General features: G+C 31.6%; 1 protein-coding gene across 2 annotated transcripts in view; it reads right to left on the bottom strand.

Moving 5' to 3' along the window:
- MDGA2 (MAM domain containing glycosylphosphatidylinositol anchor 2) overlaps positions 1-16370 on the bottom strand; it is a 663419-nt gene that overhangs the window by 188715 nt on the left and 458334 nt on the right. For both annotated transcript variants that reach the window (XM_004681901.2, XM_012724471.1), the window contains one exon: positions 2181-2450. In XM_004681901.2, coding sequence (XP_004681958.1) covers positions 2181-2450 — 270 coding nt within the window. The remainder of the gene's footprint in view (positions 1-2180; positions 2451-16370) is intronic.

Genomic DNA, 16370 nt, shown 5'->3' with positions numbered 1-16370 from the left:
ACAATCATTTAAAAAGCAAGTAATAAAAAGCAGAAACAGTAAACAATGACACTTATTAAATTTGGAGGAGTTATCTAAAGCAATGAGTTTAAAGGAGTCTCATTTTCCAATACTAGTATTTATAAAAGGAAGGTTAAAAAATATCCATTTGTGAGCACTGTTTTTTTTATTTACTTCCAGATATTAATTTTCACTCTTATCTTCCTTATAGAATTGTAAACTCCTTTGAGACTATAGTTTTAGCCATTGTGACTCCCTTTCTGTCATTAGCATATGATTTTGGTCCATTGGATATCTCTTAAAAACTGAAAAGATCACATTTCATTAACTTTAAAAATCCTTATTTGCATTCACATTTTAACATAACTAAAATGAGGCTGCATGTCCCATTCAGTAGTCTCTAACAGTTGCTGTCAGATACAACAGAGAGCTGGCTTTATGAAAATGTTCTGAGTGACAAAGAAGGGCATTGTGTAGAAAGCCAGGGCCTCATAGACTGGGATGAAAACCAATTTAACCTTGACTGGTTTTGAGTGTGAAGTATTTGTAATCATTTAATCAACTTACATCTCGTTCTTTTTTTATATATGTTAATGGATGACATATACTTTAAAAGAAGACCTAATCATAAACAAATCTGAATGAGTTCTTTCAGTAACATTCTATCTCATAAGAAAACTCAGTGATAGCTTAATTGGCATTATGTGTTTTTACCTTGGTACTGATACATTAATAGTGCATCTTGCAATTACTCAATATTCTATGCCTTTAATTTCATGGCAGAGAGTACTCCACTCATAGTGTTTTCAGACTGTAATATCTTGTAATACTTTGAGTGGAATATTTTTGTCAAGTACCTTATCTTTGATAATTTGGATAATGTAGCTATGACCACTAAAACCACTATGTTCACAAAATCATAAATACTAAACTCTATACACTTAGTTATGGTTTGATTACATTTAAAAGTTCCATCCATAGGCCTGCTGAGTCTGGGTGGATATCTATTTGGACAACAGAAGCATCTCTGTCCATCCTCAACCCCAACCAAGGATGACATGAGATATGAACAAGCAGATGTTGACCCTGAGTTGTAACTTTAAAATTTAGGGAAAACATTTTCTTAACACATATCAATAGCATGTCAACAGGTGGAAGTCACACCACAACATCATGGCTATTGTAGCCTCAGTGACAATATTTTATGTCAATTCCTTAAAATATATTTGGCCTTTGGCCCTCCCTGGTGGCGCAGCGGGTTAAAGCAAAGCACTGAGAATCTGAAGCCACTTCCACATGAGTTCGATTCCCGCCTGCCGCCTGCCCCGGAGGAGACCACATGGCAAGCCAGACCTCTCCTGGCCCGCCCGCTGCTTCCCTCAGCAGTGTACTTCGTAGATCTGCCTGTTCTGCTCCCCACTCTGTCTCTGGGGAATCCTCTCAGCCCCTGCACTTCTGGCCTGCACCTCAGTTGTTCTATGCAAAAGTAAATAAATAAATCTTTAAAAATATATATATATATATAAATATATATATATATATATATATATATTTGGCCTTTAATATTTCCATCTCTTTCCCTAATATAATTTGTTAAAACTCTACCCAAACCAAAAGATTCAGTGCAATTTTCCTTAGGTATTTTACTAACCTCAGTCAAAAGTTACTACATTTTTACAAATTTCTATAACTTATTCTTAAAATTTCCACAAACTTTATTATGTGGCTTTTAATTGGCATACCTATATAACCCCATAATTTAAATCTCCGGTGTAGCAGAGATTAATAAATGTTTATAAAATATTAAATCATGCATTTGTAAAATTCCTGAAGTTATATACCATCTGTGTAATGATGTGTACAATACTATACCACACTTGAATTTTAATTACTCTTTTTATTGAGATATTATAAAATTATCCAGTGATATCACTAAGAATCCATTCTAAAAACTAGCCAATGCCAACATAAAGCATTATTACTAAGATCTAGGAACTTAAGGTTTCACTTATTATTAAACATCATTCATAGCTTATAAATAATTTTCTATGTGTTACAAATATTGTAATATATATGTAACATATATTGTTTTATATCAAAACAGTAGTTTTATATCAAACATTATTAGCTTTGTGATCACCTGGCTAACCCAGGGACCAGAGTTCTCCAGGGAAACTTACCTCTTACAATGATGTTGGTAGACTTTTTAGCAGGGTTACCCACATTATTATTGGCAATGCAACTATAAGTACCAGCATCTTCAGAAGTGATGGCAGGTATGGTCAATGTCCCTCCATTCAATACAGTCTTTTCCGGGAGAGTCCCAAAGGACCTGACCCAGGTAAGAGAGGGTGCAGGCTCCCCTCCTGTTGTAACACACACTAATGTTATGGCCTCTCCAGGATTTACAACTATAGGATCATCCACCAAGAGTTTAATTGACGGAGATGCTAAAAGAAATAAACAAAAGAACATGCAACTATTTAGACTTACTAGAACTAAAATTAAACAGTATGCTCTAGAGTGAAACAATTAAAACTAAATTTGATATATTTGGACAAAGTCATATTATATTAACCAAACTTAAGCCACTCAGTGGTTACATATTAATTATACCGTAAAAACCTATAGAGCTGTATTCAAATTGCTACACATACACAGGAAAGTTAACATTTATGTATCACTAAAATATTGTTCCAAAATAAGTGAGATTAAAGTTAAACAAAATCTTCTTCCTCTTAATGTTGACAATCACAATTTATTTTTGTCATTTCATGCATAACTATTGCAGCTGATTCATTAGTTCTGCATTTTCTTGGTGAGGATGGTTAGTTGTTTCACTTTTCCATCAACTACAAGTAAAATAATACAATTTTTAACCTGAATACAATCCAGTACAAATAAATGCAAAGGCCATGAGTCTTTTAGCAAACAGGCATCATGGTTTTGATCTGAAAAGAGTATCAAAATCATCTCATTTTAATTCAGTCCCAAAACTTCTCCCTGGTCTGTACATTCACAAAGATCTAAGCAGTGCTTCTTAAAATCATTGCCTTAAAATATAGGAACAAACAAATAAGAATTCAATATAGGCATCAAACTGTGACTCTCACAACTCTATTTGGATTATTAGAATCTTCCTAGTGAAAATAAATCATTTGTGATCGTTCATATTAAAATATACACAGAAAATATTCATATAATAAAAATGTTATATCACAGATACTCAAAAACTCAAAATAGGAACTACTCAAAAATATGTTCAAATATATTACTTTTTTCTCTTATACTGGAGTGTCCACCTAAATATGCATCACTAAATAAAACTACATTATTCTGTATTTTGAACTAACACATTCAGAAGTATTTATATCAAAGTTATAGCTTTGTATGAAGTCAATTGACATTAGAAACATTTAAAGCCCCAGCTCTTTCTCACACCATGCCCAACACCAACAGCCCCTAAATTCTCCAACATACTGCACTGATCTTCCTCCCCCAATCTCTCCTCTTCTGGTTGCCTCAGTTTTGCAGTAAAATAGCAAGGGACTGCTACCAGTATGGTTTTGTCTGTCCCTTTGTTTTGTTTCTCTGTACTTCACATACGAGTGAAACCATCTGAATTTTGTCTTTCTCCTTCTGACGTGTTTTACTTAGCATTATCCTTTCCATTTCCACACATACATTTACTTGAAAAGAGTAGGGGATTTGTGTGTGTGTGTGTTTATTTATAGTTGAGTAACATTCCATTGTATATATGCACCTCATTTTTCTGATCTACTCTTCTATATTTGGGCATTTGCATTGTTTACATAATGTGTCTCTTGAAAACTGTGCTACAATTCATATAGATATGTATGCATCTCTTAGAATTAGTGTTTTTTGTATTCACGGGGTAGACCTAAAAGTAGAATTGCTGGAATCACAGGTCAGGTCTAATTTTGATATTTTGAGAAACCCCTACTGTTTTTCATAGGGGATGGGCCAGTCTACACTAAAGTAGAAAGATTGTTTTTCTCCACATCCTTGTCAACACTTCCTTAATGTGGACCATTTCATGGGTATAAAATGGTATTGTACTGTGGTTTGGTTTTGCATTTCCTTGATAATAACTAATAATGACCATTTTTTTCTTGTGCCTGTTGGCCGGCCATCTGTGTATGATTCTACACCTAAGGCACGATTCATACCTCTGAATTATATATACAGCATTAAATACATGCTGCCTCAATAACAAATAAATAAAGGAAGGGGAGAGAAAGAAATCGATATTATAATTATGGCTTGGTAGGAAAGACTTGATGCCCAAAAGCCTTTATGAAAATCATTGAAATGATGGTTCTTCTAACATTGCTTTAAGAAATATGGAATTTTTCAGTGCCTTCACAGTCCTTTTATGTAATGATTTTACAGTGTTGCAAATTAATTTTATCACAATAAAAGCTAACAAAAATTATCACAATTTAGTACATTAAAAATAAATAAATAATAGAAATTAAAAATATTTTGGGATAACCATATAGTGAAAATAACATGCAGAAGTCACTACAGTTTGAAATAAAATAAAAAGTATCTTACAACATTGCTATAGGTTGTTAAATGACAGAATTCTATTGCTAACTAAATATTTTAAAACATTTACACTAAGTTATTGAGATATCATCATGAAAAAGTAAAAGAAATCTGATTGGAGGCAAATATCATAATCTAAAAATACAACCCTAGTAATTCCAACCTTTTTATTAAATGAGCAGAACTTATTTCTTTTATATTTTAGTAAAATTAAAAATCTCCAGGACTATGGGCCTCTAATAGCATATGTTTGAATTGTGGAAAAACAGATAGAAACATTTAATGAAGAAACATTTGCCCTGAAACTTGCTTATATAAGGATGCATTGTTGTTATTTTTTTAGATAGACAATGCTGAAAGAAAAAAAGCACAAGAGAAATTCAAAACATGTAAAGTAATACATAAAAGACTTATTTACATATTGATATAATGCATTGAAGAACTATATGTGCAATCTTATTAACAGATTCTTTTTCCAATAAACATAGTTTTATTGAAGATGACATTAATTTCTCTGATTATCCTAATACTAAAAATAGCTAAACAGACCATAAAAGTGTCGAAATTTTGAGAATTTCACATATATTTTAGTATCAAATTTTTGCAGCTTTAAATTCTGAAAATTTAAAAGCAAATCACTGGCTACTTTGTTCTAATAGTGTACATTTGATTGTATGAACATCAACTCTTGAAAACTACAATTCTGTCTAATAGCCATCAGAATATGAAAAATAATTAAAGTAGGAAAATATTAAAAATCTTTGTTAAAATGTATATATGAAGATATTTCATATTGGAAAATTCCATTCAGGTTGTTTCATGTTGGGAACAAATAAAAATATAATGGAAAGCACCATAGACTAAATAATCTCTACTTACATATCCAAAGACTTCCTTGTTTTCCTTTTCATAAACACATTGTAGATTACTAGTCAGTCTACAGTTACCTCTTTCCAGCCAGAAATAAAATGTGACAATTACATTCTCTAAAGTATGACATAACAATTAATAGTTTATAATATACAATCGGAGAAAAATATCTGGATTCAAATGCTGACTTTGCTACTGTTTAGTCACTATATGAACTTGAACATGTTCTTTTATTGCTGAGTATCTTTCCCCATTGTTGGGGAAAAATAATTGCTAACTATTTTATAGCACTGGGATGACTCACTCTATGTGTGTGTATATATATACATATACACACATATACATATATGTGTATATATACATATATATATATATATATTATGTACACAATAGTGCCTACCAAAAAATATTCATTGAAAGTGTTTTCTTTCACTTTCTTGAAGATGTTATTCTTATTATCAACCATACCATAGCCTAGCTTGGTAAAATAGTGTGTGCTTACACTAACAAGGTAAAAATCAGTAACTGGGCTAAAGAATAAGTGGCTGGTATTAAAAACAATGTAATCACACAAAACTGTAATATTGACCTTTGAATGTAGACCATATTCAGAGACACACAGGATGGGAGGGGTGAGGAGAGGGAGGAGAGTAGAGAATAGGCAGGGAGGAGAGGTGAGTGGAGGGTGGTGGAGGACTGTGGACACTTTGGTGGTGGGAAAAATACAGTGCCTGTACCTGGGGGGAGAAATTCTATATTGTGCATAAATAAACAATGATGCTTAAATAAATTAAGTTTTAAAACAATCAAAAGTGTGTGTGTGTGTATATATATGAGTTAAATAGAATATATATATATGAGTATATAATATATAATATATATATGAGTTAAATAGAATATATATGTGAGTGTAGATATATGTATATATATCTATACATATACATATATATATGTTTTGTGTTTTATATAGATATATTTTGTATATATATATATATATATATATGAGGAGATGGGAGAAAAAAGAGACCAACGCATTTGTTGTCTCTATTTTCTAAAATAATAATTCCTTAATATTCAGTAACTATAATATGGAAAGCATATTTCAAGAAATATTTCTAAGGAAGGAACTTATTCCAATGTTCCCTCAACCCCTTCCCTATACAGACAAAAAAGAAAGTTTCTTAGGCTGAGCAACAGTTACTTGGGGAAACAACATGCAGAGATGACTAACTATGACTCTCACACAAATTCTCAAATATTTGGCTATTTAAGAGCAGTGGGCATTTGCTTGCTCTTTCCTCATTTTAGGGCACTGAATGTGACTGGGAAAATAGGCAACAACATACTGAGTTTTATGGAAGAGGCTTGATGCCTCAGGGGAACAGTACCCAAAGCCACAATGGTAGAATGGAAGAACAAGAGACACTCACTGGAATTGAATGTGCCAAGACAGCAACAGCAGGGATTGGAATTTAAAGAGGTAACATGTCTGTCAAAAGATTGACACTCAATGCCAGGAAATCATACAGCATAGCACTGCCTAGAAGTGAAGCCAAATTTGGTGAACAATAGAATTTCATATGAACCAAGTTCAATATCCAAGTTGGTTGAAATAAAACAAATTTTAATTATAATAAAAAGGATATATTTATTTTAAAGTTGTTTGAAGACTGGAATTTATTCCTACTATAAACTTGAGTGAAATATGAGGTCATCTTAATGTGTGACAGGAAAACTAGTTAAGGTTTAATTAAGAATACATTCTGCAAGAAAAACACTAATTTAGTCAAAATGGATGACTTCAGTGTTTTGTTTTATTTGATTGTTGATGATAAATATGTTTTAACAAACCAAAAATAATGCAGTGCTAACGAGTTTTATTTTCTTAAAAACACTGGCCTTTTATGGATCTGGGGCATTTAATTCTTAAAAGGGAGTTCAGTTTCCACCAGACTTTTGATAAATTGACATGAAGCAATTATTTGTTGCAAAGACCAGTTGTCTTGAAATAGATCTATTCTTTGAATAAAGTATTAGAAATTAGCTTGAATCATAGGGCAAACTGCAAGAAGGAAGTTAGAAAATGAGAATTAATGCCAATGAAAACTCTTAAATAAGATGGTATTTTATTTTGAATTTCCCTTGAAGAACATGGTTTAGGTATTAATGTAAGCAGTTCCTTGGATGGAGATTTTAGGAAGTCTACTAACGAAGCAGAGAAGAGTTACAGGAAAGGATAAAAACCCAGTAAAGGAGTAGGGATGAGTACCTGTCACAGTGGGAAACCCAGCTTACTGCATTGGCTATAGATACAATGTAAAAAGGATGAAGAAAGTACAGGAAGGAATGGGTGTTGAATAAGGTTACCTTCCCAACAGGATGTGAGAGCAAAATGAAATGAGTAAGGGAGTAGTATGAATTAAAGTAAGAGAAAGAGAGTAAAATATATGATTAGTTTTATCCTTCTGTCCTAGGCTGTACATTTTTAAACAATAGAAAGTATATTGAACCTAGATAAGTCTAGTACTTACGTAAAGAGATGTTCTGAAGTGCTTACAAATTCAAAAAATAGAAAATTAAAGAAAGCTAGTTTCTTTCTTTGTACAAGTATAGCTGCTCAAAATAGGCCATCACCATTGGAACATTTATCCCTACTCTTTAACTATAAGAGTCTGGTAGGATATCTGTGTTAAAAGAATGAAAATGTTTGTATTTGCATGAACATTACCCAGAAAATGATCTGGAAAAGAATTAAGAGGGTTAATAAAGTCTTATTTAATAAAAGAATATTGAATTTAAAAAGCACAGGATAGAAAATATAGGTAAGCCCCAACTATTATTCATAAACAAACAAAAAAAAGAACAAATTCAATGTAAAAGAATATAACATATGACTCAGAATGTCATGAATCATTCATTGAAAAATTACTAGTTATGAAGATCTGTCAGTTCTTTCATTGTTAAACACATCTAAACTTAATCATGCTTCATATTACTAATAAGGTGATGACTAAGACTTTCTCTACAGATAGTACAACACTTACATAAAATAAAAATAACATTATTTATGCTTTTTTATCTTTAATTCCTTATTCAGTTATAATACATATATTACTATTAATTAGCCATGTGATTAAATCAAATTATGTCCCTGAAACCAAGATAAAGGACATGACCTTTGTCATTAGAAGAGGAGTAAGTAAATAATTGAGTATGAACTTAAAGATCAGTCATTAAGTTCTTCTATACAGAAGCTTAAATGTCAGATTAGAGAGATGTAACTTTCAAAAGCAAGAAATGAATTAATATATTCATATATTTGAATATTTTTAATATGAAGGTGGCACAGAAAGTGTTTTTGCTGGTGCTTCTATAATTTGCTCTAACATACTATTTTGTGATGAATGAAAGAGGTCATATTCTACAGTATACAGTTCAAGACTAAACTTCAAGTAAATTAAATCAAAGCATGCACATCATGCATGCATTCATATCTAACACACTTGAACATTATAATAATATTTACTATGGATACTAGAAGTAGTTTTACAAAGTAGAAGAATATCATATCTTGATTCCTGAACTGGTTGTGATCCAGATGAGTCCTTGCTAGGTATCTGTTACCAGTCTTATGACTGAAATTTCTATTTTCGCCTCCAAAATACATGGGTGCACTGAAAGATGCTAAAATGAGGAATATAATGCTTAGAAATTATGATGTCTCAATAAATTAAAATTTTCCCTAGGAAACCAAATAAAGGTGATATTTTATTTTACAAAGAGTAAATATATTATTCAGGAATGTTTTGTTTTCAAACCAAACAAAGCATTGAGTATGTTTTGTTTTCAAACCAAACAAAGCATTAAATATGTTTTTACTATTATTTTATAGTGATATTTTTCCTTCATGGTGAAAGTGAAAAAGAAAGGCAGAAAAAAGAATCAAAGCATAATTTGTTGAAAATATATTTGCCAAAGAACAGGGACCTGATTTCAAGTTTCGTGTGTGGCTAGATGTCAATTTACTATACTGAATCACAAAGCTATACAATTGTGGTTTACACAGGAGGAAATGACAATTTAATACTTTGAGTCTTATAGTAGATGTCGCTATAGCATCATGTTGACATTCTGTAAGACTAACTACTCTGCCTAACGCAGTTATTACATATCTAACTCCAACAAGAGTCAATTCAAGTCTAACTATTTTAGTAGCTACATTTATTATCTTGGGATTTCAGACATTCAAAGTACATTTAAAATTTTTGTTGTCAGGTTCTAGGACAATGCTGCTACATGATAACAGAGTTATGTACTTTTTGAATAATATGATAGGGAATGTAACATATGTAGAATAACAATATACTGCACAAAAACCAGACTGTTACTTAAAAAAAGATTAAAAGCCAATAAAACCTTTTTAATGTAATGTTAGGTAAATGTAATCTGAAAGATAAAGTTGACTAAATCACCTCCTCTGTATTCAATTGTTCTCTACACATAAGAAATGTATGGACAAAAGGTTCTGCCAATATCTTATTTCTGAAGCTACTGAAACTACAGCTTTCACATTCTAATTCTGACAGTTTTAACACAGACAATGCACAAGATTAATATGAATTGCTGAAATAGATTTCAGAAGAAATAAATACCAGACATTTGCCTTAAATGTTGAATTTTTTTTCCAAGTTCTAAATATTGATTTGCCTGTTTCAATGCTAGCAACATATTAAATTCATAAAATATTATGTAACTATGGATTTGTTTATGTATAATAATGTTTCCTTAAACCTTTATTCATATTTAATATACTGCTTAAATACACAAAACAATTTTAGCATGCGGATCACTCATGGAAATTCAATTTTCAGGTTCCTTGAAATATAGTGTCATATTTTCTATATTCTATAGTGTCATTATTCCGATCAATGTCACGCTGATTGCCTTTTACTTTTTAGTTCCAAAATGAAAAAGACATGAACCTTAAAATTTTTATCAGATTGAGTTAAATTTAAAATGGAAAGATAATATGCAAAGAGATAAGACTTCAGTATTACTGATCGAAATAAAAAGAATAAGAAAAATGTAAGTATAGTTTAACCTCTTTTGCACCTTTTTGTTCTTTCTAAGCAACTGTCTTTATGGATTCAATCCCAGAAAACTAAACAGGAATCCATATTACATTGCTGGCTTTTTCAAATAGCTTTGTGCATTTATTTGATGCTGTGCCTAACCTCATCCACTTCATTTTGAAAATAGTGTTTTAATTTGTAGTGAATATGTACATAATTTTGAAGAAATTATCATCCATTGTTACATGTTAAGTTAAACTATGTGAAATTGCCTCTATTTCAACATTTTAGAGCTACAGACATTTTCTGTTAAACAAAACAGAACACAAAAAAAAATGTGGCAGGATGTTGCTAAAAAGTCCACAAAATGACTCTTTAGTTGACTGAATAAAAATTCTACCTTTTCCTTTGTTAAGTGTAATGGTGTAATGCCAAACCTTAGCGAAAACTTATAGAGTAGATTTATACCATTGCCACTGTTTATGTCAAAAAATTATATAACTGTTGTTTTTGATAATTACCATTTTGTGAAATTAGTGAAATGAGTACAACTAGTAGGACAAGAGAGCAGTGCCACTATCAATAAACTCCTATGATACAATGTGCCTATCAGAAATCAATACTGTTGACTTTACTGCTTATCCACTAGATAGTATGTGATTAAAGGATGCAGCTAATAAAATGTGCAAATTTTAATGACTGCACCCATTAATCACAAAGAATGTTTGAGAAGACACGAGAGAGAAAGAAATGCTGTTCAGAACATAAACAAAGGTTTATTTATTGATAGACAATTGGATATACCTATTTTTCTATAGCAATGAAACAATTGGACATAAATCAAGATGAGTAATTAGACAAAAATGTGATCTGAATAACAGGCTTTACAGAAAATAAAAATTAAGGGGACAGTTTAAATCTTTGAGCTACTTTGGAAATAACTGCCACATAGCAAACACAAAAAGAACATGCTACTTCAAATAACTCAAAAGGTTGATATTAATGCCAATCTGATAATCTGATTGCTCACTATTTCCCAATTTAACAACTTCCTCTCCCCTTTTAGTCCCTGGAATGGTACACTAGATTGCCTACTTCTGCTACCTGGACTACTCCATGAACTTTAATTACAGCTCCTCAGAATCAACATGGATCTGTAAATCATAGCCAGTTGCGGCACATATGACTATATTAATAGCTACAGGCTGATAACCTTAGCCCCACTACATGGGAGTAAAGTCTATGAGGTATATGGCTAAATTCAGACTATGCCTTAACAGATATATTAGCACAAAGTTTTAACAACCATCTGTTTATTTCATCATATCAGAATGGGAGAAAGCAAGCTTCATCACTCATTGCCTCCATCTTGCCTGCTTTTAAATAGAAAAGAAGGCTTCTCTAAGTCATTTCTGATGAAAAATGATGCATTTCTATTTTCCTAAATTTTTAAAAGATATATTAGATTACTATGCTTGCTATCAAGAAGGAATAAAAACATAAACTGCTGATATTTCTTCACTGTTAAAGTAATTATAAGATATTATAAAGCAGCTTTGTAAAGTTAAGCAAAACAAGAATAATATGTTTATTAGTAGGATGTTGCTATGCACTATGAATATATAGTACTAGATATTCATTTGTCTCCAATGATTGAGAAAAATTTATAATTTGGTGATTCACTATATCTACTGAAAAGTATAGACTAATAGATTCAATACTTTAACTAAAGAAAAAGAAGTACAAAGGGCTAAAAATGCTCACTGCTCTCTTCACAAAGTTAATCTTTAAATCAAACAACTGGCTCTACAATAAGGCTAAGAACCTATAATTTGCCAGACACATTAAACATAATCTCATTTAATTTTTTAGTATATAGAATGAGGTGAGGTTCAGAAATCTGATGATATTAGATGCCTTACAGCTTTATGGGAACAGAGGTCAGGATGCATCTTCTTGAGAGAAAGTAAAGGCTCCCTGCCAATGACTTTCATAGAAAAAATGCTGGGAAAAACACCATTCTCTCAAACAGGTGCCTCGGCTCTAGAGGTGATTTATTTGCAAAATTTTTCTTGAGTAGTAATGCAAGTCCCATGTATAAATCTAAAATTTTGTAAACTTGAACCTTACTTAGAGGAAACTTCAGGTTCAAGCTTACCTGCAGAGGCTGCATCTGAATTTTTTAGCTACCTCATTTCATTTAAGGTTTCATTGTTGATATTATCTTACTAAGTGAAAGTGAATTTTAGATGAATGTTCTTTCCCCATCAACCTGTATCTGACCTCATGGCACATATATCCACATGACTAAGCAGAAAAGCAAGTTCAAATAATTGAAGGAATTGCTCATAGCATTGAACATGGGGAGCGCCAGGGTCCACACCAAGTTTTTTCTTATTAATGCTTCCACATATTCAGTTGATTTGGATTATAAATTGACATTAACTCTAGTATATTATATGAAAGTAGGGTGCATATGGATTAGATCAGTTGGTGACTAGTTGTATTTCTTTGGAATTATAGGGGCCCCCGGACAAGAGAATTTCATTGACTCTAGAACAAATTAGAATGATTTCTGAATTTTTAAGATGACCTCTAGATGTAATCTACCCTAAAATTTGTGATGAATAAGTAATGGGATTAGTTGTATATACTTACAGAAATTATTGCATCTTTATTATAAAAACCAGTAATTAAAAAATTTAGTTTGTCAGTGAATAAACATGGAAATACTTGGAACATGTGCTACAACTGGTCAGCTCAAAACCCATGAAAAAAGCTTAAAAGGTTTTGCTGTCAACTGAATAATTAGCCACAATAAACACAAGTTTCTGCAGTTTCGTGAGAACAACAGAAAATTGGAAAGTGTTAAGCCAAGTCCCAGGAATATAAAAATCCTATTACTTTATTTTTGCAAATTTCCACTCACCCCTCTGAGAAATATTATAAAATAAATGAATTGAACAACTGTATTTTCATGAATACCTTAAATTGCTCAAATGTAATTATGATTTAATAGCACATGAAGAATAACTTAAGTTGTAAAAAACTTTGATCAATGAATTATTCTACATGTTTGCTAAAACACATACTTTTTATATGCTCCAAAATATTTGTGTTCTGAGAGAGCACTTCAAAATTTATAATCTTTTCAATAAATATAAAAGTGTAGCCTTTCATTTGATTAACCATCCTTTTTCTTCTTCTGTGTTTAACTTTTAAATATGGATGGGTTATTATGTCTTCTGAGAGAGTTAATAGCTTTTGAGACACATTTTAGATAAAGACCCAAAGTCCAAGAATAATTTTGGACATAATGAACCTGAAAAATTCGCTGCTAGCATCAAATAAATAAATGCACAGGTGTAGGAAAATTTCAACAACATGAAAACATACTGTTACTATGGTAATACAATTTTGGAAAATCTGGGTTACCTTGTTGCTCTGGAAACAATCTCAGGAAGACCAAATATGAAAACTTATAATGACCACTCTTCCATCCCCACATTCACTGCAGACTCACAATCTATAGTTCACATTTCTGAAGTCACTAGAGTAAACATTGACAAAACTCTAGGAAATGACAAGCACTGTTGTATAGCCATGCGATTATACTTCAGTTTTGCATGGTCAATATCACAAAATATTTTATATTTCCTTAAACACTTTTGTAATAATAGATAAGATACAAATACCCCATAATATATACTTACTTCTATAAATTTTTCAATAAAAATGATTTAATGTACCCACTAATAAAACTCCCTCAAAAACAGATTATGGATTTATTTCAAGATCATTTGCAAATAGCTGAAGAGACGCATAGTAACCCAGCAGAGTCTAAGATTCTTACCATTCCCTTACCAAAGTTGCTGATGATACCATTTTAATACCTACTTTCTATTGTCTACATGAACAACCAAATTACAACTACTATTTATCACATATACTATGTACTAGAGATTTTTTTTAAGGTTTCTATTTTATAATGTTTATAATAGCCTAAAAAAACAAGTAATGTGGATGTTTTAGAGAAGGGAAAATATAGAAAATTAAGTAACAGTAAATTTGGAGAACCAAAATTTGAATTTTGGGTTTTGTTATTTTTAAATTCATGCAAAAGTCTTATTTATGAGAATATCTCACACCCTAATGATTCTGATAACAGCTGTGTTCTACTGGCATCTACTGTAGTAAATGGCCTTTAGAAAATTTAAACTACCTGTGACCAAAAACTATTATTTTTTGTATTTTAAAATCCTAACTTATTTACCACACAAAAAAAGAAAATCAGCGAAAAATAATGGACAGGTTCACTGATTTGTGTTCAGATTTTAATATTTTGATCATGGTTTTAAAAATCATGACAATATTATTACAAATGTAAATTTGTCCCTAACTTTTCATCTTAATTTCTTTTGTAGTTTCTTTTTTCTTATTTCCCTTTGGCTTGGACTATAGGGTGATAAAGTCTTACAATAGGGTTCCCTCTTTGTACTCATATTCTATTGAAGAATGTACCTTACATATTTTTTTTTATGAGACAGCATTTGTTTGGAATGTAGTTTCTTGCTGTCATTTAGCAGACATTGTAAATGTTGAAAGAAAAGAAATCCTAAATCCAAGACACTCTTCAGACATTTAAAAGTGCAATGGACTAACCTATGCTCCCTCTGCCCCCATCATATGTTGAAGATATAAACTCCAATGTAACTGTGTAGGAGATGGGGCCTTCAGGAGGTAATTGGGTAAATGAAATCATAGGGTAGACATTTAATCTGATGGAACTGATGTCCTTAGAGGATGTCAAAGAGACATCAGAGTTTGCTCACATTCTCCCTCTGCAAACCATACTAAAATATTACTGTATTTCCATATAATTTATTGAAATAATTTCACACATATTTCAGAGAAATACTGATATATGTAAACATTTCACAAATTAATGAGTGATATATGTCTGAAACTGAATATAATCCACCTATTTAATTGGGGTAATTATTCACATACTACACTATTGAGAAGTCACAGTGAAAAGGAGGAATTGGACATGTTAGTTAAGTGAAGCCTCTCCAGGAACCGGCCCTGGTAGCACCTTAATATTGGGGTGCCATAGTAGCCCAAGTGCACATATACAGGGAATTATTGCATTTTTGCACTATGTGTTTCTCTTAAACTCTTAGTGTTTCTTTAAAGCTATGATTGTTGGTTAAAAAAAAAAAAGAAAAAAAAAGAAAAAAAAAAAACAACTCATCTAGATCCTAATAAATGGTACTACTGATTACTTAGATGCTGTGGAAGTCACTTAAAGGAAATAAGCTCCAATATTTGTACGGCTAAGAAAAAAGTGTGAGGTCAATAATCAGGTGCAGATGACAGAAAAATGTCTATTGCCATTTCCTGTTGTACTTGAACTGACTATTTATGACAACAGACATCATTTTACAAAAGAGTTTATGTATTTTGGTATCATGTTCACAGGTACTCTTAAAATTTATCTATTACTAAGCAGCATTTTATATCTCATAACACTTTGGCAAATTAGTTAAATTTTTCTAACCACAGGCGAGAACTACTGTGAATGCATCACTATGTACATGACATTTTATGTTGAGGTTCATAGAATCATTAGGCATTTATATTATAACTTCCCGGTGGGTTATATAAAGTAATAAGAAAAGAGAGAGGACTTCCGGAAGATGATGGCAGAGTAAAGACGCTGAGATCACCGCGTCCAAGCCTGCATAGGAATTGAGGACTGAAAATGGACTATAGACTCACTTACTACAAGTTTTAACCCAAACGAAAACACCCTGGACTCACTAGAAGGTAGATAACTGAGAGGGAATCAGCGAT

Source organism: Condylura cristata, unplaced genomic scaffold (genome assembly GCF_000260355.1).
Source record: "Condylura cristata isolate star-nosed mole 26May11 unplaced genomic scaffold, ConCri1.0 scaffold00013, whole genome shotgun sequence".
NCBI lineage: Eukaryota > Metazoa > Chordata > Mammalia > Eulipotyphla > Talpidae > Condylura > Condylura cristata.
This window is presented reverse-complemented; position numbering and strand designations above follow the sequence as displayed.